The sequence below is a fragment of the Pituophis catenifer genome, unplaced genomic scaffold, assembly GCF_029215685.1.
Source record: "Pituophis catenifer annectens isolate HBS135680 unplaced genomic scaffold, rPitCat1.0.hap2 SCAF_2, whole genome shotgun sequence".
Taxonomy (NCBI): Eukaryota; Metazoa; Chordata; class Lepidosauria; order Squamata; family Colubridae; genus Pituophis; species Pituophis catenifer.
Window position 1 is genome coordinate 149487807 of NW_027256882.1, and position 23995 is coordinate 149511801.

The window sequence follows — 23995 nt, forward strand, 5'->3', positions numbered from 1 at the left end:
ACTCCCAGAATTCCCAGAATTCCTTTGCTGGCTGGGGAATTCTGGGAGTTGAAGTCCTCCAGGCTTAAAGTTGCCAAGGTTGGAGACCCCTATTATAGGTGACACACCATGCCATTTTTGGTGACATGCCAGGCCTTTTGGACCCTCTGGAAGTTGCAGGAAAAGGCCTGGTCTCATGAAGCCACCGAGACCTCCAAGAAGCATGTGAGAATGGGCTTTTCCCACTCTTTTCTGAGGCTCCAAGAGCATTCTCCGAAACTTCCAGGCCTCAGGCAACTTGAAGTTGTCTCAGATAGGCATTTCGAAAAATATTTACAATTATGTAAGTATTTGTTTATTGATCTATTCAATGGCAAATTTAAATAACTTAATGTCATTTATTACTCTTTTCTTATGAAGTGTTTCTCTTTTGTCCATATGTGCGTGTGTGTGTGTGTGTGTGCATGCGTGTATGTGGGTGTGAGGCACATCAGCAGAATCAAGGTAGGCATTTTCTGAACTTTCGACATTCAGAAAATGTCAAATGTCAAGAATTTCTGACCAAAGGTTCGTCATCACAGTCCCAAGCTGTTTGGCTGAATGAAAAAGGTAGTTTCTTTCAGTCATTTTTAATAGGTGTATGAATAGAGTCTTGGCTATCAATGTATCTTAACCTGAGGGAGAAAAAAAAAGACCTCATTATTTGGGGCAAAACAAATGCTTCCCAAATTGTTTTTACCCAGTAATTGAGAGAGGAAGCTCTATGATCACTCGGGCTCGAGCTGCCACTGGGGCCAACGCAGGCTGTTCGGAGATCCTGTGAGGAAGGAAATACAGGAGTTCAGCAGGGTAAGATTGTGTGCATATATTTATGTTTATTAGTTCATATCCTGTCTTTGTCCAAGGAGACAGGTCAATTTCTGCCATTCATATTCAACTTGTTTCCTGACACCCATGCAAATTTGATTTGAAGAAGCTCTGCTCTCCTAAATATAGAAAACTCAAGCAAATCCAAGCTGTGGCTTGGGAATATTCGGGTCTTAGTGCCTTAGCATGATTAAATTGTGTAGGGAATGGAGGAGTAAAAAATACCAGAGCTGTGATTACAACCACACAATTAAAGCTTTTTACATGCAGTGCACATAAAGAAAGGATCAGGGATGTATTTGATCCCATGGCCATGATCTGTAGAAAGTCAAGGAGATGACCTTGAAGGAAACAGGATATTGTTACATAAGCAAGGAAGACTGAAACATTCCTTAAATCCTGGGAAACAAAATGGCTTTTGGAAGAGATTCCAGAAAGGAATTACTTACGTAGTCAATTCTAGGTTTACTTCCAGTTCTGTGGTCTCCAAGGTAATGCCTGAAGTACTCAGAACAAGGTAGAACCGAAACTGGAGGTAGAAAGAAGAGAAGAAACAGGGTTGGAAGTAAGAGTTCTAGAGAAGCAAAGGAAACTCTGTTTTGCAGACAGAGTAATAAAGAGGAACTGCCCTTCACCTGTGCTCCACGTTTCATGGGGTTGCCAAGTTCACATTCCACATGTGTAGCATTATGATTAGACACACAAGTTGGGATCTTCTCCTATGAAAAGCAAGAAAAGTTCAACTACAATCAGTCTTTGCATATCTGGACCCTTATGTACCGGTATCTTACTCTTCCAAAATCTGGCACTTGAAGGAATTGAGAAAAATATAGCCAAGATTCAAAGGTGGGTTTCAGCAGGTTCTGACCAGTTCTGGAGAACCGGTAGCAGAAATTTTGAGTAGTTCGGAGAACCAGTAGTAAAAATTCTGACCGGCCCCGCCCTCATCTATTCTCTGCCTCCCACGTCCCAGCTGATCGGGAGGAAATGGGGGTTTTGCAGTAACCTTCCCCTGGAGTGGGGTGGGAATGGAGATTTTACAGTATCCTTCCCCTGCCACGCTCACCAAGCGACGCCCACAGAACCAGTAGTCAAAATTTTTGAAACCCACGACTGCCAAGATTGGACCTAATAAAAATGTTATGAACTTGTGTAGTCTTTTTTTTTCCTTGTGTGAGAATGTGCATGCATCTGAGAAAGTATCAAGAATTTCAAAATACGTTATCTACTTTTCTTCAAACAATATTAATGGCTAAAAACGTATTTAAATATTCTGAATCTGTACCTGAATGAATACATACAGCCCTGAAAGTGCTTCTACCCCCAGAGGAAGAAACAGTAGCACTTCTATGACATTATCATCAGAATGATACCATTGTTCAAAATCACTCTTGCCGGTGCTTTTTTAAATAATGCAAGTACAATCCTACTTTATCCACTTCGCCTTTAAAACTGAGAATGCTCCAATGCAACTCTCATTGGCCCTATCATCCTCATAACTTCTGGACTTTTTAACTGTGCAACTCTCTATGGGTCTCTGTTATCCTGGTACAACCCTCCCTGCCTCCAGAAGCATTCTCCCCTTGCCTCTGCCAGCTTAACAATAGTATCTTTAGTCATAGCCCACAGAGCTATACATTCCATCTCTGTGTTGTAACTCCTAGTACCAGCATGCCAGCCCAGCTGGAATCCTTCGTCAAATCCCACCTACAGCACCACTAATTCCCAAACCCAGATGTTGTACAGTGTTTAACAATCTGTTTCACTGTGTCGTGCAGTCCCTTGAGAACCCCGTCTTTAAACTTCACTCAGCTTTCCATCTCAGGTGGCACTGCCATCTCTCCAACATCATTAGGCTTCTGGAAGTCAATCAGTCTTTCAGACCGGCCCTTCCCGTGGCTCTCCCCATGGGCTACCCAGTGCAGCATTTTCCAAAAGGTACCGTTGCATTGTAGTGCCGCAGACTAGCATAAGTCAAAGTAGATGGCAGTGAGATAAGCAGCATGGCTTCATGGGCATCATCGCCATCCCGCTGCGGCTCAGCAGCAACTGAAGGAAAGTTGGTGATAGAGATTCCAAGGGCGATGCCTTTCTGATCGCTCATAGAAAAAACATCCAAGCCGTCATCACCTCTGGAGGAAGGAAACAAAGGTGATGATTGAAATGTTGATCTAACGTAATTATGGCAAATTAGGAAACAGTCAAAATGAGAACTTCTAATTGGATTAACTCTTGTTAACCTAAGCCAACTTCAGCCAGGGTTCCTTCATAATGTGAGATTTATTTATTTATTTATTTATTTATTAGTCAGCTTATTGTCCCCACAAACCGGGTCCTCAATTTACCTACCTTAGAAAGGATGGAAGGCTGAGTCAACCTTGAGCCTGGTGAGAATTGAACTCGCAGTAATTGCAGGCAGCTGGAAGCTAAATACTACCTTTTAACAGTAGCATTAGTCTGCTGCGCCACTCAGGCTCCTTCTTATTGCAGTTCCTTCAAGCACTCATCTTACCTCTTAAAACCCCTGATATTCTTTCCCCAAATGGTCTTTGTGTCAGCCCCGGAACCATTTTCCCCCTTGGCACTTCAGGGCTGCCACAGTGAAGAAAGTCAAGCTGTGGGAATGGGAGTGGGGAGGAAGAGATAGCTGGTGGATTGTAGCCATAATAAAATTCTTTCTCTTGAGAACCAAGAGTTTTCCCACCAGGTACAAGGAGGTGGGGTCTAAGATTGAGTGACCCTTGAACTGTGACCTGATTGGACCATGTGATGGACTGCATAGGCAGGGGAGGGAAAACTCTACTTTTTTTTTTATTGCAAAAGTTTTACAATTACATTTTCACCCCTTCCCCCCCCCTCAACCCACCCAAACTTCCCAACCTCATCCTCCCTAACCCTCCCTAACCCTCCCTAACCCTCCCCTCCCCCCGGACTTCCATACAATATACTCAGATCAAGGAAAAAAAAACCCTTTGTATAAAACTTGAACCCCTCCCTCCCCCTTATAGTTTTTCATCTTCATTACATTAAAATATTTCTATCTTAATATAACATTTTCAAATGAAAGCTATTTGATACTTCCTGGTTTGATATTTGTTCTGAACATAATCTATCCACTTTTTCCATTCCCATTCATAAGTCTCTTGAGAACAGTCTTTTAAATATGCCGAAATCTTCGCCATCTCTGCAAAACTGGCCATCTTCAAAGTCCATTCCTCGATAGTGGGCAAAGCTTCATTTTTCCAGGATTTACCTATCAATAATCTCGCTGCTGTTATCATGTACAATATCAACTTTGTTTCACCCAATATAAAACCCTTAACTATACCCAATAAAAACAGTTGTGGAGAAAATTGAATTTTTTTCTTCAAAACATTCTGCATAACCCACCAAATTGGAAAACTCTACTTTTAATTAGGGGGAAACCCAAAGGAGGCGCGGAATCGGGTTTCCCCAGATGTGCCAATATGACGTGCCTAATAAATCTATACTTTGAGGAACGTGCCTGCCTTGGAGTTTTGATTCTGTTGGGTTTGTTACTTGGAACCCTGACACTTTGACCCTTCATCCACAGTCTAAGCTAATTAAGGGCAATACCTCCAAAAAGGCTGAAGCTGCGAAGCCACCTTGGAAATGGAGATTCATTTCTATTCTTCTTCTTTGATACATCGGTTACACTGATAGTTCTAGATCCTAGAAGAATCTTGAGATACAACATCACTGTTACCATCAAATGGGAATTTTGATTTTGTTCATACCTGGGCAGCGGTTGGAATACAGCATCATCAACACGAGAGTGGAACTTGTATTTCAGCTGCAGGTTGCTTTGGCAGATTTTATCCTCCCCACATCCTTGCTTGAGGAAATTGACCTGCAGGGATTGATACAGGGATTCAAAATCAAACCACACCGCTATAAGGGGAAGTAAAAGGAATTCTGCAAGGTTTGACAAAGGATTGGGTTCAAGCTCCAAACTGACTCAGAGCATAGTGAGTAGACACTATGCCTGCTTCTTTGTTCTCCTAAGAAATATATCTTTGTTAGCTATATGCTACAAAGGAACTTGGCATCTTCTGATTGCAAACTTATTGGGCCTCCCCATCAAACTGCAGATATTGGCCCCCAAAGCAACATGCTTAATTGAGTCATGAGTCATGCAAACAGGAAAACTGGCAATTGTAATTGATACAAATGAGGCTACCATTATAATAAGGGAATAGATGATGCAATTATTGCAGATTATCTCCTTAGAAAGCAGCGATAAAATTTAGCAAGCTGTGACTAACTGACTTTTTGTTATTCTTTAAACACAGCAACATCATCGCCCATCTAAGCTGTAATATAATACATATAAAAATAGCAAAAGGCGCATTGAACAGCAAGAGAAACTCTTTTCTTTAAACAGGCTTGAATCATCCCCTTTCCCGCAGAAACCCTAGGGCACCTATAATAAAATGCATAATTAATTGAAACACATAATTTGTGTTTAAATGTTCCTGCAGTTTGCCCGAGGTGAGGTGGGGAGGGATATTACAATTTCATGCTACGTTTTTTTAAGCCTTCATTAGCTTATGACATTACTAGCGACTTTGATGCGCGCTTTGTGAAGTGCTATACATTGCACACTGCTTTGGAAGAATGTACACACAAATAAATCCATAACTCTATATACAAATAGAAAAACCAGGACCAGTCACAGATTTTTCTTATTTGACCCCTTATCCTCGGCTGTTTGTTCAACCTCATAACAAAGGGATTCTGAAACAGTAATAACAATGATTAATAGAGCCTGCTTTCTCTCCTAGTTAACCAGTGAACAAGGGGGTGGGGGAACCTCTCCTTCACATAACCTTGTCCTCGGATGCTTGCCTACCTCAATCCTCTGAGAGTTGTGTGGCACGGCATTCAGTACAGGCAAGAGGGGCCCCAGGGTGGTCCCTGGGATCTGGCGTTTGCTGCGGCCATGCTTGATGTTGTAGGTCATCATCACAACAATGGGATGGAGCTTGTCTCGGACTTGCTCCTATAATAAAGACAATCACAATATATGTTGCTTCTAGTGGTGAAATGTAAAATTTGTTACTACCGGTTCTGTGGACATGGCTTGGTGGGGGTAATGTGACTGGGTGGGCGTGGCCAACTTTTTTTTTTTTTTACTTTTAAGAGGTTTTAGAAAAAATGCTTTTAAAAATAAAAAAAAAGCCTCTGATGATCGTGCGACTCAGCTGGGCATGGGGGGGAGGCAGGTATTTTTGCTACCGGTTCTCCGAACCACCCGCCACCATCGCTACCAGATTAGGCGATCCGGTCTGAACCGGGAGCATTTCACTCCTGTTTGCTTCCCTAAAACAATTTTGGAATGCAATTCTCAAAATGTTTATTTATTTATTAATTGGTTCAATTTATATGCCGCCCTTCTCCAGAGACTCAGGGCGGCTTACAATGTGTTAAGCAATAGCCTTCATACTTTTGTATATACCTGCTTAGTAGGGCTTTCGGGGCCCCCTAAGCGGCGTTCTTTTTTATACAAAGTCAGCTTATTGCCTCCACAATCCGGGTCCTCATTTTACCTACCTTGGAAGGATGGAAGGCTGAGTCAACCTTGAGCCTGGTGAGATTTGAACTCGCAGTAATTGCAGGCAGGTGGCAGCTAAGTGCTACTTAACAGCACTTTAGTCCGCTGTGCCACCAAGGCTCCTGGTATTATCATAGTATAGTCAAAAGCCAAAAGTGACTTTGAACCAGTCCAGTCTGGAAATGGAGTCCTTCTGATCTAATGGTTCCAGAATAACATTCAGAACAGGTTTCCTTTTCTGAACACTTGGAATGGCCTATTCCAGGAGGAATGGTCTGCTTCCGTCTTGGAATATTTTATGACAAATTTTGCATACCTTAAATGTCTCCCCCTGTTATTTAGTTCCTCTGAGTGCCATGGTGACAAGGAGCCACAGCTGTGAATTCATAGCCAATATTTCAGGCAGGATGTGGTGGTTACTAACAGGCTGTTAGAAACGTTAGGGTGCAAAAGCTTAATTGGATGGGGGAATTGTAGGAATCAGTGCAATATGGCAAAACCTAAATGCAGATGAGTCTTATAGGTCAGTTTGTTGTTTGGATGTTAAGAACTGGGCCAAGAATTTGTAAATTAGTCATTGTGCTGGACTTCTTAGACATAACATGGGGAGATCTGAATAAAACAGCTTCCTAATGAAGGTATTTTAAAAGGAATTAAATAAATGAAACATCTTGAAACAGAGGCTAGGTCCAACAGCATGTTTGTGGACAAAGGACTCTTGCTGTCCACCCCCGCCCTCTAATTTGCTTTGGAGGCTTGAGAGATCTATCGAGAAAGAGGAAATACCATTGTGTAAGTAAAGATTCACTGACATAACCCTGGATGCAGGCCATATTTTATAAATGGAAATTAAACATTCAAAAAGGAGCCTGAAATAAATCAAGCCTTCCCTCCCACCTACAGAATAGCCAAGGATAGAAAATCCTCTGTTGTTAGAACAAAGATCTTGTTCACTCAAGGAACTTTATGACTATTGTTATCCAAAATCTACCGCAAGCACCCTGGCTTACTTGGCTCTTTTTCAAATTCAGTTTGTGGTGATTACAGAGAAGCTTCAAATACATGGTGGCAGGGACTGCCTGCATGGGGTAAACTATCTTCCTTCCATCTTTTTATTTCCAAGTTGTTCCATCAACAACACAAGGCAAAACGGGTAACTGCTTATGTCAACCCAAAATAGTGATTCTGGATCTTGTCAACCACATATATTAAGCCAGCTTCTTTTATGGCTCATTTAGAGCAGACCAAGGAAAGCTACTTAGGTACTTACATTTCTTAAAGTCACCTACTTTTATGTGTCTTACAGAAATCAAGAGCTAAGAGACCCAGCAAAATCGTCTATGACACTCACCTTCAGCTGCAGTATAGCCTTGGTGCAAGCCTTTGATTGTTGTTTGGGCAGTTCCAGTATTCCAGAGTACTGATACTCAAGGTCTTTGGCATTCTGATATCGGAAAAAGACTCTAGAAATTTTTCCTTGTTGCCGGCGGTCACCATCAGCCTCAAAACTGTATTCAAGTCCTAGGGGAAGAAGGAGAGGCAGAGGAGAAGGCAAAAGAAAAGAGACTAGAAGTTATTTCTAGTGGTGTCCAGATTTACCGTAGTTTGTTGAAGCCTTCTATTCCTTGAACAGGATTCCCTTGCCCAATTTTAAGAGGCTGACCTACTACACAAGCCATTGTTCTTCCCCAGCTACGGACTCCAAAGAACGCAGCACACACAAAGTCCGTACAAACCTTAATTTACTAATTAAAGACTACTAATGAGTTTTCTTAGTAGTTGTTCAAACACAAGTACAATAAATCAGTCTTTTCTGAACAAGGGCTGTTAATTTAACTTCATTAACAGCCGACAAGAATTCAAAGAATAATAACTCAGTTCTGAGGTATAGTATTTCAGATAACCATAATCTTACTGTGGTTGGCATAATGCCCAGAAGCAATTTGCAGAAAAACTGATAAGAGAGAAACAAGAGCCAAATCAAACGTTTTCTGGAATCAAGACGCGAAGGAATTTGAACGAAGTTGTTTCCTGCAAATTGCATCAGTTGTCGTCCTTCCTGAAATAGGCTAGGGGAGTGGCCAATTAGCCCCAAGCCTTACTCTCTAGGAGACCTCTCCTGAGGAGCCACTCCTGCCTTTTCGCAGCTCTGTGCACTTGTGCATCGAGTAGAGGCTCCTCCTCTTCCTCTTCACTTATGGGACCTTCTGGAGGTTCTGAAGGCCCTGGCTAAATCCCCAACTCTGGCACCACATCTTCTCCAGCCTCCTCATTGTCCGACTTGAGTGCCAACTGCACAGGCTGCTGGCGCAGCACCACACCAGCCTCCTTGCTGTTGGAATCAGCTACTAACTGCACAGGCCGCTGACAGGCCACAACAGCCATATGATATAGTGATCAACTAATTCGCTAACACCGTTAAGATTTAGGCATTGAAACAGCAACACAAAACCAAGACTATAAGGATATTGAAAACTTGAAAAGTTCCAGACAATACTCACTGATGGGTGGGCTATAGCTCGAAGGGTTGGCTGTATAAAGGAAACAGGCTTGTATTTCCACACTGCTAAAAAAGCAGAAAGAAAGAAGGAAAGTAGGCCCTGACCTTTTAAAAGCTAACTATTTACAGCACCATCACAATGGCCCAGCAACCCCAATTCAACCTTTTGGTTCTCATGATGTTGTTCTTGTCTTACTCCAAAACAAAAATTTACAAATTTTATTCTCCTGACTGCTTGCCAATCACAAAGCACACAGTAGAGCAACATACTTCTAAAAATGCTCATTCAGCAATGGAAAATTATTAGCTTGGGCTATGCGGTAACTAAACTCAAAGTGGTTTGAAACATGCAAGGTGTAGATACGTATTACATCTGAAGGCGTATCAAGTCTGGTTTTTTTCCTGGGATTGTAATGAGCAGGCCCAGAAAAACATCATAGATCTTTTCCTTATTTTATCATAGAACAGGGATTCTCAACCTGTGGTCCGCGAAGGCTTGAAGAAATGTTATGATTTAAATCTTGAGTAAAGTCTTGGGGGTCCATGACCACGGTCTATGGCTACAAAAGGTATTTAAAGGGGGCCCATGGCAGTGGTGAAATCCAAATTTTTTTACTATTGGTTCTGTGGGTGTGGCTTGGTGGGCGTGGTGTGGCTTGGTAGGCGTGGCATGGGAAGGATACTGCAAAATCTCCATTCCCACCCCACTCCAGGGGAAGGGTATTGCAAAATCCCCATTCCCACCCCACTCTGGGACCAGCCAGAGGTGGTATTTGCCGGTTCTCCGAACTGCTCAAAATTTCCGCTACCGGTTCTCCAGAACCTGTCAGAACCTGCTGGATTTCACCCCTGGCCCATGGTGAAGAAAAGTTTGAGAACCACTATTGTAGAACATTATTTGAGACAGCATCAAAGTTACAGGCATATTCATGAAACATCTGCTCGGTGTTCGCAAAGAAAAAGAGTAGGAAGGGTTGCAGAAGCAAGGAGATACAATCGAGGAAGAGGAGATTGTCCTCACCAGATGCCCTCCATATAGCGGCAGTTAACATTCTCCAGGTCAACATTTTGGGGGTTGGCAGTGATATTTCTGGAGATATGGATGACAGGTCGAGATCTAAAAAATACATTGGATAGCAGTAAGAAACTAAGCCGGTTGCACACAGTGAGGCTCACTGAAGCCCAAAATGTTTAATACAGGTGAGTTCTGACAGCATTTGGCAATGCTCAAATTCCTAACTCAACATCCAAATGGGATGGAAACGTTCTCACACTTATGGCAGAGATACAATATGATCCTTTATGTCCCTGCTGTGTTTTCCTCAAATCTATTTCCAGTTATAACTACAATAGTAAGAGATGACAGTCATATTATAGGTTATATACAGATCTAATCATAATTGATGGTGGAATTCCCAAACCCACCTCCTTCTTGTGCTCAGAGGGCATTTCTTTTACATAATCGTTTCGCTGGTAGTCCATGCTGTAAGTATAGCCTGGTATTCTATGCTTTATCAATAGCCCACCCTTGTTGCTGATATTTGCTATTCCTAAAATCTACACTAGTTTCTCTGCGGGAGGCTGCAGCTCGTTAAGATTTTTATCCTACTTATTGTATATAGGAGCTAACACTGTTCCATCCTCCCATTTTTCTCCATAAAACCATCCTTGTTTGTTGGCCCAAAGTCACCGAATGGGCTTCCCTTTAAGCCAGGGGCCTCCAACCTTGGCAACTTTAAGCCTGGCGGACTTCAACTCCCAGAAGCTGGCTGGGGAATTCTGGGAGTTGAAGTCCACCAGGCTTAAAGTTGCCAAGGTTGGAGGCCTCTGCTTTAAGCAATTTGATTATTGAAGATCATTTTCCTACTCCCCCCCCCAGGTTTACCTGTACAATACTACTGTGTCGGACAGTGAGCCCACTAGGAGATCTGGATAAAAGTTGCCATCGATATCCAGCCCTCCAGAAAAGGAATAGCCAAACATCTTGATGCCAACACTCTCCCCAGTCAGGATCTACAAAGATCAAGGGTGTCATAATCAGAAGAAAGTAATGATGATAAATAGAGGAAAGGTGTTTTTTTTCCCCATGTTTTATTTATAGTACTTTTCATCTCCATTGAACAGTGAACAGGGTACAATTCTTTAAAAATTCATATTCACATATTTGTTGTTGTATTCATTACAATGACATTGATAATATAACTATTTATCAAAATTTATTTATTTATTTATTTATTTATTCAATTTATATACCGCCCTTCTCCTAGTGGACTCAGGGCGGTGCACAGCCAAAACTAAAATACATAACAATACAAAATTTAAAATTAATTAAAAGAATTATATACTTTGGCCCGAATTAAAACAGTGCGAATTAAAACCCATTAACAAATTAAAACTAAACAATTAATAACCATTAAAAACTAAAAAAGGGGGGCGGGGTTCACGCCAGCCCTGCTTGCTGGAAAAGAAGAGTTTTCAGGGCTCGGCGAAAGAAAATAATTTATAATAGTACATAACATCATCATAAACCTCTCTCCGTAGTAATTTGTATAAAATTTGTATACAATGTTTTACAGATGGCACTTTGCACCGGCAAGGTTGGCTAAAATATATAAAGACAGATCAGCAAAATGTTGGAAATGTAACCAAACACCGGGCTCATACTACCATATGTGGTGGACATGTCCCAAAACTAAAAAATACTAGTAAATACATATCTGGTTGGAAACAATGACAAAGAAGCATATTGAACTGAGACCAGAGACATTTTTTTTGGGCATTCTACCGGAAAAATACAACAAAAAGACTACATATTTGATTTTACATGTATTGACTGCGGCTAGGATTGTATTTGCGCAACAATGGAGAGTGAGGAGATCTCGTCAGATGAGAGGGTAATTCAGAAAATAATGGAATGCGCAGAAATGGACAGATCAATGCTTATCATTAAGGACAGAAAAGATACTGAATATTTTCTGACAAAGGGAATGTTTGTTGTCAGCCCCACTAGATAGCTTAGCCAGGAAGGTTTAATTGACTTTTATTGAGAATGGCTATAATAACAGAGTCTGGCAAATCTGATTGTGCAGTACCTCCTCCCCTTTCTTATGCTCCAATGAATTAGTGACATATCTGTCAGAGTCGCTTCTGAACGTTAGCTTTAGACTTTAAAAATGCTTCCACTTTTTTATTTTTTTGGCCTTTTTTTTTTACCCATTGCCCCCTTTCGGCCTTGTTTTTCTCTTGTGGCTCCCTTTCCAGATCCCATGACTAGTAACTGGTACACTTTTTGGTATCAAGAAGACAATATTTAATAATGCAGTCATAGCTTTTCTGCATTTCCCCTTGGCACATGCCATGACTGCACTATATGTTTTTCACCTGTGGCCCTCTTGAAATACTCTAAGGCCCCCACGGGGCCCTATGGCCCTGTTGAGAACCACCAGCTTAGGCAACGGTTCCTCCACATCTCTATCAAGATAATTTCCCTCACTTTCTACCTATGTAGAGCCAAGGCAGAGCATAAAGATGTACTATTTCTCAATCATTTAATTAAGTGGAAAGGGAACTGACCTGAGCAGGTTTTGTTACAATTCCTAAATTACTGCCATGATAGATGTAGACTTTCCCATCACCATCCAGAGGTGCTCCAACCGCAAAGTCTGGAAATTAGGAAATTAGAGCAGAGGGAAATAAGAACCGTATATCACAGCAATTGTAATTATATGTCAAATGTCTAGCTTGCATTGGAACTTCTAACACAGATATAGCAATAGCACTTAGACTTATATACCACTTCATAGTGCTTTTACCGCCCTCTCTAAGCGGTTTACAGAGTCAGCCTATTGCCCCCAACAATCTGGACCCTCATTTTACTCACCTCGGAAGGATGGAAGGCTGAATCAACCTTGAGCCTGGTGAGATTTGAACTGCTGAACTGCAGCTAGCAGTCAGCTGAAGTAGCCTGCAGTATTGCACTCTAACCACTGCGCCACCTCGGCTCTTGTCCGTCTTCTATTTTCTTTTCTCACACATGCGTACTTCTCTATTGGTTCTCTTTCTATTCCAAGAGCCACCCGATACCGTCCTACACACAGGCTTTGAACCTTTGTCCCCCTGATCCTCAGAGGCTTGCTTCCGAGCATGTATATTTTGCTTGGCCCCCCAGAATTCCCCCTAACCTTAACTCAAGTTCACAGATAGCACACGTGGAACCAACCTAAGAATTCGTGCCCATCTTTCCCACCAGAGGTTCAAGAATCTCACCTTGAAAACCATCTTGGTTGAGATCCCCAACAGCACCCACTGTGATGCCAAACAGGGAGTCAGAGGTGCCATTGAGGCGAATGGGGAGGATGTTTTCCCAGCGCCCTGCCTGGTTGATGTAAACGTAGACGGCACCCCCGATTCGTTCCTTTCGATCGAAGAAGTTTGGTGCTCCAACCACCAAGTCCATCCATCTAAAGGAAACAAGCTGTAAGTGTGGCTCACTTCTTGCTCTCTTCCTCAGATGGCTTTTCCAGCTCTGCTCCAACAGTGTCCCCAGTGGTGAAATACAATTTTTTTTTACTACCGGTTCTGTGGGCATGGTGTGGCTTGGTGGCCGTGGCTTGGTGGACATGGCAGAGGAAGGATACTGAAAAATCTTCATTCCCGCCCCACTCCAGGAGAAGGATACTCCAAAATCTCTATTCCCTCTCCACTCTGGGACCAGCCAGAGGTAGTATTTGCCGGTTTGCTGAATTACTCAAAATTTCCACTACCCGTTCTCCAGAACCTGTCAGAACCTGCTGGATTTCACCCCTGAGTATCCCCCTGTGCACTCGTGTGCTTGGGCTAGACAGGGCAATGGACCATCCATTGCAAGACCAGAGTAGAACATCAAACAGAGCATGGAGCAAAAAGCCCTTCGTCCATAGTGCTCTCTTCCTCCCACATTACTCACCCATCATGATTGAGATCTACTACAGCCAGAGAGTAGCCAAAGGACGAAGCCAGCTTCTCTCCTGAGAGGATAACCTCAGGCACTAAGCGGTTAACGTTGTCTTGATGCAGGATCACCACGGATCCAATATGATTTGCTCGGGGTGCCCCTGTTACAAAGCTCAGCTCATTCTTCCTGGTTATCCCCACTCCAGAGTCTATAGAAAAGCCTGGAAACGGAGGAAGGGGTACTTTGTCATTTGAGAAAGAGGTGTTAACGGGCATTAACACAATATTTCCAGAATTTTCATTCCAAAACTTACAAGATGAGCTATCAGATCATGAGCTTTCGATACCAGTACCAATACCAGTTCTAGACTTAATGTGTAAATGCACAACCATGCACACACCTGCATGCTCACAGTCACATACCATTCATAGACATCACAGGCCCAAGACCTACTCTGAACCGGTTGACATTCTTGTTCTTGAATTGCTCCTGAATTTGCCACCCCCCACCCCCCCCCCACCCCGTTTTAGCAAAGGGGAAAAGAGTTGCAATAGGTCACATGACGACATGTCATCCCGAGTTTGACACCTCTGCACCACAGTAAGAAGACTGGTGAAGGGTACTGTTCTTCCTCTTTGGGAGCTATATTAAGGAAAGGGATTGTAACATTTTTATTGAATTCTAATTTAAAATATAATTTTTATAAGATGATGTATCGCTGGTATTTAACACCAGATAAGATAAGCTATCTAAGATGTATAAAGGTATGTCAAATTAATGTTGGAAGTGTAAGAATAAAGAAGGGACTTTTTAACATTTATGGTGGACATGTGATAAAGCAAAAAAAAATTTGAAATGTGATTCATATTTTAATACAGAAAATCCTGAAAATGGAGATAGAAATGAAAACAGAATTTTTCCTTTTGGGACTAATGGAAAAAGAACTAGAGAAAAAAAATTTGGAACTTTGCTACTATACATGTTGATACCAGCAAGACTTTTGTATGCACAAAAATGAAAAGACACTTTGATTCCTACATGGACGAATGGATGCAGAAGTTGATGGAGTTGGCTGAAATGGCAAAACTGACTATTCTGATTAAAGAAAAAAAAACATAAGTACTTTTGTTTCCACATGGAAACCGCTTCTGAATTTCGTGCTTGATGTGGAAAAGAATGTAATTTTGACTTTGGGTTTTACAGATTAGATTGACAGGTTTTTATAGAAATGAATTGTTCTTATTACTATGGAAAAACACAAAGTTGTGATTTGATGTTAATGCCTTATTCTATTGCAAGAGAGAGAGTTGAAAGTCAATGCTTCTTTTTCTTTTCTTTTCTTTTCCCTACCCTTCCTCACTTCTCTCTCCCCCCTTCCCGTCCCCTTTCACTGCTCTTTTATTTACTTTTGTATTTTGCATTTTATAATAATTTATAACCTAATAAAAATGTGTTGTTGTTGTTTTTAACAAAAGGATAGGGATAGCTGGATTTCCCTAGTATTGTCTCCCTTCCCACCAAGCATGCCAGAATGCATCCATCACAAAGACTGTTTGGGAAGAAGAGGGAAATCAATACTTTAAAACTAGAACAGCAGGAAACACAACATCTTAAGGACCAGGCAGGAAAAAAAGAAGTTGCTTTTATGCTACAGGGGCCAGAGAAGAGGATAATTTAGAGAAGGAAAACCTCTTTTAAGACAAAAAACATTCCATTCTGAAAACGGCAGGCGAACTTCATAGGCTCTGCAGTCTGATTAGAGTCTCTCTTGGCCTCTGTCTGTTGTCATTTCCCATTCCTAAGGGACTGAGAGCGTTTTTGGCTTGAGTAACAGCTCTTAGTCAGGAATGCAAAGGCTCCTTGAAATACACGCTCTAGTAATCTCCCAGAAGACCAAGTTTTCTATTCTAGAATCTGAGAGAAATTTATCTTTTCAGCTAATTCCCATGAAAGAGCCTGCGATTTATCTGGGACTGGAATACAGTAGTATGAACTTGTGGCAACTTAAAAGTCTAGGAATTTTGTTGTAGCATAAAATTTTGGGCCTACGGTCTACTTCATCAGAAGATGGTCCCAACAACAGAATATTATGCAATATATCACCGTGCTTGAGAGAGTTGGATAAGGGAGAAACAGTCATACTAAATTGGTGACTTTATTCAAAATATGGCAAAAAAAAGTACTACTAATAGAAGAGAATGTTTGTAGCTCTGGGATAGTCTTTGGTGCTCTCTAAGATTGGTTGTTTTCTTACAGATGTTTCATTACCCAACTAGGTAACAAGCTCAGTGCTAGAAGACAGCTGGGTTTGTCTTCTATCACTGATGATGTTACTTGGTCATTTTCTTATTAGCATTTCTCTGTAGTGGATGGAGGGCTAAAGGGAGCCAGAAAATGCTTTGCTTTGGCAGTTCCAACCTAAATCAAACAGGTGTAGACTTCAGTTTCAAAAAATATTTAAAATGCCTTTAGCTGCAAAGGAGGCGGAATACTGATCAAAATGGCTAATTCCTATTTTACTAGATCAGTAGTTGCTGTTCACATCAGTTTCTGTGGATCATCAGGTAGACTGTCCCAAAACCAGTGCCTTAGCTCCATTTGCTCCTAAACTATCACACAACAAATATGCCCTAGCAAACTTTTCTTCCTGCCCTAGTCCCTTGGAATAGGAATGATTAAGAGACCCAGGTTTTTATTTTTATTTTTTTTTAACCTGCCTTTGTTTTTATAAATAACTCAAGGCAGCAAACATACCTAATGCTCCTTCATCCTATTTTCCCCACAACAACCTCTCTGTGAGGTAAGTTGGGCTGAGAGAAAATTGACTGATCCAAATCAACCCATCTGTCTTTCATGCCTAAAGTGAGACTGGAACTCACAGTCTCCTAATTTTTAGCTTGGTGCGCCTTAATTACTAGACCAAGCTGGCTCTCATTCTAGTCCCCACCCCCATCCAGCTACCAGAGTTTTCTTTATGACTCAAAACCAGTCACTCTCTGACCAACCTACCTTACAGGGTTGTTATTAATGGGAAAAATAGGAGAGGGGACCACTATGAATGCCCATTTGAGTTCCTGAAAGAAAGGCAGGAGGGAAATCAAATCAATAAATGCCTCACTCAGTCATTGATCACTAGCTATTCTAGTGTAAATTAATGTTTTTCTTCCTTAAGCAGGCAAGACATCTTATCTGAGGCACTTGGCCAACCGTTCTGTTTGGCTCCAAATAAAAAATTGGTCTTTCTTATTTGTTTATTAACATTTTGCCATACCACTTCACAGCACTCAGGTTAGTTTCCAACAATAAAATTACGAATTAAACAGCATTAAAATATCAGCGCTAAAAACAATTGCCTTAAATACTGTTATCAAAAACGTAGAAATTTATATATGAACTTGGATAGGGCCACTCAAATCTCAGGGCTGCCAAGGGAAACAAGTAGGCATTTTATATAAAGGGTATAAAAATACACTCCATAAATGCAGCAAGAACATAGGTAGGTCTTTAGCTGTTTTCTTAAAAAAAAAAAAACAGATTCAGCCTCCTTGGATATTTTTTTCCAAAGGAATGGTACTGATATAGAGAAGGCCTGATGATCCACATGCTCCAATGATAAATAGCACTAGCACATTAAAAATTGGGACCAGTATTCCACCTGCAATCAGTACCGAGCTCTCAGAACAGGAGTCACCTGCACCCATTTCCAAGCTCCCCTGCTACTGCCCATCACTGCTCTGCACCAACTAATAAGGACTGTCACATAGGGAACGTTACAGTCATCCAACTTGGGAGCAGCAGGTGCACTATTAAAATCAGATTAGCTCCATCTGGAAACAGCCAGAGATGATTTACAACTAAACCTGTGCCCTGGTGATTCTAGTCACTGGCATCACATGCAGTTCCAGCAACAATCTGAAGCTAAAGAGCATCCTGAATATCTGCATATAGCCCTGTAAGAAGAATACCACCCAAACCACACTAGAGTCAAGGCCGGTTCCTGGGTTCAAGAACTACTCATCCAGAATTGCCAACCTTCTCTACATCAGTCAAGAAGCACCTAGCTTGACAGGGAGGAGAGATCAAGCATGGAGTCTCGGTGCAACTGCAAAAGGGTTAGGACTGACCTCCTCCCCCACCCCCCAAGATCCTTGGAGTCTTATTGAATTGTTCCCAAGGGAGAGTTACCAGCCTGGGGTGATTCCTCTAATGTAAGTTAAAAGGTAACAAAATCCCTGCAGATTTTACTCCATTAGTTCTTGTGACTATAGGGGGCGGGGCTCATCTGTTTCAAGGCCATTGAGCCATTGAAATGTCCAAAGACATTTCTGCAGTCATGTGGCCTACATGACATCACAGAACGGCCTTACCTTCCCTGCAAAGTGGTACCTATTTACCTACTTGCATTTGCATGCTTTCAAACTACTGTACTAGGTTGGTAGGAGCTAAGGCAAGAACGGGAGCTCACCCCATTGCGTGATGCTCAGGTCTCGAACCTGGGCTGCTGGCTTTCCAGCTGACAAGCCCGGCATCTTTACCACTGAATCACCGCAGTTATACACATTATTGGCAAAACACAATAAAGTAGTTTGAAGAGCTTGAACTCTGCACTTGTGGGTCTGGTTGTTCACGCCTGACACACCATGTCCCTAAATAGCCCCACCTGGCAGCTCAACTGAAGTCAGGGCCAACTGATTAGCAGACCCCAATCCTGCAAAGACTTCTCACTAAGTCAAGATGCGGTCCCAGCAGTCCTACTTGTACGGCAGCTACACCAGACAGATGAGATGTTTTCACTCTGATCTGTCTGGGAGTTAATGGTAATGTTAGGAAGGCGGAAGCATTGTGCCCATGTTCCATCTGCTTATATAGATTTCGTCCATCCTTTCAGAGCTTCCTGCCATGATTCTCCACCTTGGTGACTCCTGGGTATGTCGGCTGAAAGATGGGGACCACAACATCTGAAAATTATCAGGCTGGAAAGACTGGATCTTCCAAATGATTACATCCAGGAAGTCTATAGAGTGGAGGGGAGGTGTCAAAAAAAGTCAAGATGGCCGTCATAACTATGAGAATTAATCCCTGGCCTTTTTTACGTGCAGTGCATACATTCAAATAATCATAGCTGCTATCTTGATTTTTTTTTTTTTTTTACTTTTCCATGAATGCTCCTGATTACATTCTTTCCCCCCCAACAAACACACACACACACACACATACATACACACACACATCTGGTCACATTCCTGACTCTCTCACACCTCACACGCACTTACACACACACAATGCCAAATGCTCTGACATAAAGCATATGACTGCGACATACAATGGAAGCATGCAGATGTAGATACATTTCATAATGTATTTTGAGCCCAGAGGTTTATGCTCCTTAAACTCCAGAATATCCAATATGCCTTTGGAAGCAGACCAAAATAATGTGGCATTTCTCTACTCACTCTTTTCTAACATAGATTTTTTTTTAAAAAAAAAAAACCCTTCCACTTTTTAGCTGTGATACTCTTGATGCCCATGTTAATGGTGATAATCCCTATCGAAACAGGCTGCACTGAGAAAGCTGAACAGTCATTATTAAGCTATTTACTGAATTGCTTTTCCCAGATCCCCTATTCTTAGTCATATGCTCCCTGTTACAGCAGCCTGTTAAACAAAAAAAGCCATGATAAAAGATTCCTGTTCTTTTACAGTTAAAGCTGCAGCAGGAGCTGGGACTGGCACCCTCTGCTGGTTAAAAGTAGCAGGACTTGAGAATTTGATTGCCATGTATTTGGGGGAGGTGGAGAAGAGGGGAATGACAAAACACAACAGAAGGGGAAAACAACAGAAACTAGCTAAAAATAATAGTGGGGAGGAAGAGGCAGAAATCACGGAGACGGGCACACCAACACCTTACAAACCTAAGTAGCTATTCTGGGCTACGTCTCCAACAGTCCCGGGGACCCGTTCGCTGGTATCTGGCGTTTTATAGACCAACTGATCAGGGTCTGAGCTATCAATGTTTGTCACAAACAATATCCCTGCAAGGCCAATGGAAGGAGAGAGAGAGAGGAGAGAGATGGTTAGCGGTATGAGAAAGTTCGGCGCCCAGGCAGGGAAACACCACAGAGCATTGAGCAGGAGTCAGGGGACTTCCATGGGTTGTGCTCACACATTATCGTCTGGTTGGGCCCCAGTTACCACCCAGGGCACATATTGTTGCTGATCAAACCATTCTACTTCCCAGCTATAACTGCCCAGGTCCAAAGAACGAGATAGCAGCTTGTTACAAGTGAAATTTACTCTTCCAATTCAAGACTGAGTTTGAGATGATGATTGTCGGCCAGTCTTTAGTTCTCCCCAGGTGAAATTTTTGCTTCCCACCCCCAACACCCTGCCCTGTGATGGCCTGTCGGATTGCTCTGCAGTGTTTGGCCTGCTGGGCACAACCCCGTACCGAGGTAGCTGTGAGCTGGCAAGGGGATGAGCGAGGGGTCCTGGTCCTTTTCTCCCCCGGCTTCATACGGCCCATCGTCGTAGTGAATGAAATCCAAGACACTCAGCTCTGCCCGTATGGTCCCTGCCAAACCAAACACCTGTTAATGATGGGCAGAGTGAGGGAGACACTGGAGAAAATGGCCAGTCTCGCAGGATAGTAGGAAAACAAGGATGTTGTTCAGATTTGCCCTTCTGTAGGGGTGACTGAAGAGGCAACGGCTTGTTATCAAATCTACAGGGAGGATCTGGGCAAAGGCTTAAAACAAGGGTTCCCTCTAGAATAATGCTGGGAGCAAAGAGCAGAAGACACAATGAGCATTTCCTAGGGATACCAAGCTCTAGATTTGCTTGTGACAAGCCCATTGGTTCCATGAAAGATCCTGGGAGTTAGCTTGTCTTTGCAGCAACTGTGTTGAACTGTGCTGTAGTGATTGTGCCCATGATCTGCTCTTTCTGGTACAGAAGAATACTCCTGCCAGTACTGGTCATATTGGGGAGGTCAGATCCTTCAGAGGCAATGCATTAGATTTGAAAACCCTCCACATAATCCCTGTAGGATTGGAGGGTTAGGAGATACACCCATCCAGTGCCATTCAGTATAGAAAATATGGAAACCGCTCCCCCCCTCTATGGGCACTTAGGAGGACATATTCCCAGATTTGGGTAGCAATTGATGAGGGCATGAATGGTACTCACAACCATCCTATTTGTTTGGGGTAGAATATCTGCAGCTTCAAATGGAGGGTACAGTATGATTGAGCTGCTTGCCAAATTGTGGGTCGGGCTACCTGACTTAATAATATTCCTTGTTGAAAGCAAAGGCTTACCCTTCCAGTTGTATGTGCCAGGTGCCCCAAAGAGGATGTAATGTCTATCTGCAGTGAAGCCTGTGGCTATTCCCTGTTGGCAGTAACCAAAGCGTTCGTGCCCCTGTTCGCGCCCTTGACAGAACTTCCACTCGCCACCATCCAGTTCATCGGCCACTTGCAGCCCTTCGCTGAGTACGTAACAACGGCCAATCACGTGCCTCGTCTCCAGGGACTCATTCACACGGTTGCGTGCTTCATATAAGTGAGCGCAGGTCTGGGATTCATGGGAGGAGAAAAGAGACAGGGCAGAGAGGGTTAGAAAGTATGTGTGGCCTCTAGGCTCTCTGCACATACATTAGTTGTAGAAGGCATAGGAGAGTTTCTGGACTTCCCTGGAATGTACCATTTCAGGCTATGAGTGGGGTTTAGGCCATAAGCCCCTCTTTTGTAGTTCCTAAGCAATGGGGAAGAGCTTTAATCATGGTTTTAACCATCCTTTCTGAGGTAACTTTATCTAGAGGTAGGGAAGCTCCAAAGCAAGGCATGATAATTATCAAATAATAGCCAAATATAGTGTGTGTGTGTGTGTGTGTGTGTGTGTATACACACACACACACACACGCACACACGCACACATGCACAAAACAGATAACAGGGATAATTCCAAGACAAGCTTTAAACATTTTGACAAGTTGACAATGCCTAACACTCACTTTGAGATTGCTTCAGTGATAAAAAAGCTAATGCTATTTTAATTGATTGATGGATGGATAGAAACACAAATAGAAAGCACTAGAAAATTGCATTTTCTTTTCCTACAATTGCTCAGGAGGCCCAAAGTATCACATACACCTTAGCCCACTTATCATGACTAGAGTGGTGTGTACTGTATATTCAGACCCACTTAATGGACATCAGCAGTGAAATACATGTGACAAGTTTGTCACCTTGTGAATGGATTTAAACTAAATAAAAATGATATGTATTCTTTCCTGGAAGGTACCACTTCAGGCTATGAATGGGAGGTATGCCACAAGCCAACGACTTCCTAGGACTGTGGCAGATAAATTAGAACTATACTTGAAAAGTGTGCTCTATAAACCATCGTTCCTGAAATCAATAGATGGAGCTGAAAGTTGAAGTCTATAAATCAGGCCCTGTTCACCAGTGAAGTCCAAAAGACACAGTTCTTATCACAGAGTAGCCATCCCAAACTTTTATGTAGAAAACCATAATCCAAACAGGATTTAGGAAGAGTATCTTTGGTTTTCACTGTGTTTTATGGATTGTTGTGAGCCAGATAGACGGCCATATAAGTAAATAAATATATAAATCTAAGCATAAACAATAATCCATAAACTCCTCAGATGAGCCTTGGATGCCCTGATACACCATATGAATTCTCCCTACTAATATTATTAAATCAGTGCAAAAGGAAAACCTTTCCTACAGACCGTTTTCTATATGTAATGAAGAATGTATTTATTTAATTTCAATAGCCACCCAATTTAACCAAGAATTATTGGCATAAGGATTTTTAAATTAGTCATCTAAACTGTTCCACTCAGAGGCAATGTTCACATGGGTAGCTATTTCAAATGAGTTGTAATTTCTTCGGAATCAAGCTTCACTTATCTTTAACTTTATGGATATGGATTTTTTCCTGACAACAACTAGAAATGTTTTGCAATTGTCATCCGCTTGTATTTTTAAAAACTTCTCAGTCTAGCTTATATCCCTTGTTATTTCCTAATATTCCCTTTCAAATAATAACAGACCAACCCTGCTCCACTGTTTAGAAATCAGCCAGACATTTATATTCTAGCTTTCCCAGAATAGTGTTCATGTTGTGTGTTGAAATCTTAGGTCCAGAAAATTAGCCTGGTTAAGGATCCTGGGAAAATATCTGCACAGTGTTAGGCTGGGAAAAGGTTTTCTTAGCATATATTCAGTTATTTTCAAGTATTTCTAGGAAGACAACATATCTTTATATTAGACTGCTTGAGTTCTACAAATGCTACCAAAGTAGGTAGGATTCTTTAACTTTCCCTGTGCACTCTAGTTTTCAGCTATACAACTTTTTCTGTAGAGAGGACACAGTGTTAGGATATGTTTACATTATTTTATTCAACAGCAGTGTGAAAGGTGATTGCAGTGTAAAGGAGCTTCCTTTCACCCAGAATACTAAGCACAATTTTACCTGTGTGAACACAGCAAAGAAAAGCTTCCTTCCTAATTTTATCTTCCCCAACTTCACTCTTCACCATCACTACCCATTTGAAATCTATCTCTTCGGGTTTCTCCATTTCCCCCAATCCACATGACTTAGATTGTAGTAGCTTCTAAATCTCTTTCCTCATAGCTGAGCATGCTGCCTCCTCATAAACTCAGATTTATGCAATTTAGCTACACCAGGCTGGACTCTGTTAGGTTACTTGGCCAGAACCAAAGAGGTTAAACAGAATGACCACCCACCCATCCAGTCATGGCCACTGACCACAATCTTTCCTCCGGGGCCTTGGCTGTTGACAGTAACACCCAGCCACTGGTTCTCCTTGCTCTCCTTCTTCAGGTCAACTGCAAAGTGGAAAAGAAATAGAGAGATATTAAAGAACGAAGATTATTTGACCCTTTGTTACTGGGGCACAGAGGACTTTCTTTTTTTTAAATTTGATTTATATGCCACCCTTTTCCGGAGACTCAGGGCGGCTTACAATGCGTTAAGCAATAGCCTTCATACTTTCGTATATTTTATACAAAGTCAGCTTATTTCCCCCACAAACTGGGTCCTCAATTTGCCTACCTTAGAAAGGATGGAAGGCTGAGTCAACCTTGAGCCTGGC

General features: G+C 42.0%; 1 protein-coding gene across 6 annotated transcripts in view; it reads right to left on the reverse strand.

The window, feature by feature from the left end:
- Window positions 1-23995, reverse strand: part of ITGA7 (integrin subunit alpha 7) — a 65687-nt gene that overhangs the window by 14148 nt on the left and 27544 nt on the right. For 3 of the 6 annotated variants that reach the window (XM_070937770.1, XM_070937774.1, XM_070937771.1), the window contains exons 3-19: window positions 23650-23729; window positions 21171-21426; window positions 20303-20425; window positions 19767-19886; window positions 13867-14074; window positions 13188-13381; window positions 12495-12583; window positions 10807-10934; window positions 9943-10038; window positions 8923-8987; window positions 7773-7942; window positions 5720-5869; window positions 4605-4717; window positions 2789-2978; window positions 1482-1565; window positions 1296-1375; window positions 719-796 (exon numbers count right to left, since the gene is read on the reverse strand). In XM_070937770.1, coding sequence (XP_070793871.1) covers window positions 719-796; window positions 1296-1375; window positions 1482-1565; window positions 2789-2978; window positions 4605-4717; window positions 5720-5869; window positions 7773-7942; window positions 8923-8987; window positions 9943-10038; window positions 10807-10934; window positions 12495-12583; window positions 13188-13381; window positions 13867-14074; window positions 19767-19886; window positions 20303-20425; window positions 21171-21426; window positions 23650-23729 — 2224 coding nt within the window. Of the gene's footprint in view, window positions 1-718; window positions 797-1295; window positions 1376-1481; window positions 1566-2788; window positions 2979-4604; window positions 4718-5719; window positions 5870-7772; window positions 7943-8922; window positions 8988-9942; window positions 10039-10806; window positions 10935-12494; window positions 12584-13187; window positions 13382-13866; window positions 14075-19766; window positions 19887-20302; window positions 20426-21170; window positions 21427-23627; window positions 23730-23995 lie in introns of those variants that run through there. The other 3 variants (XM_070937775.1, XM_070937772.1, XM_070937773.1) reach the window with 3 other exon arrangements.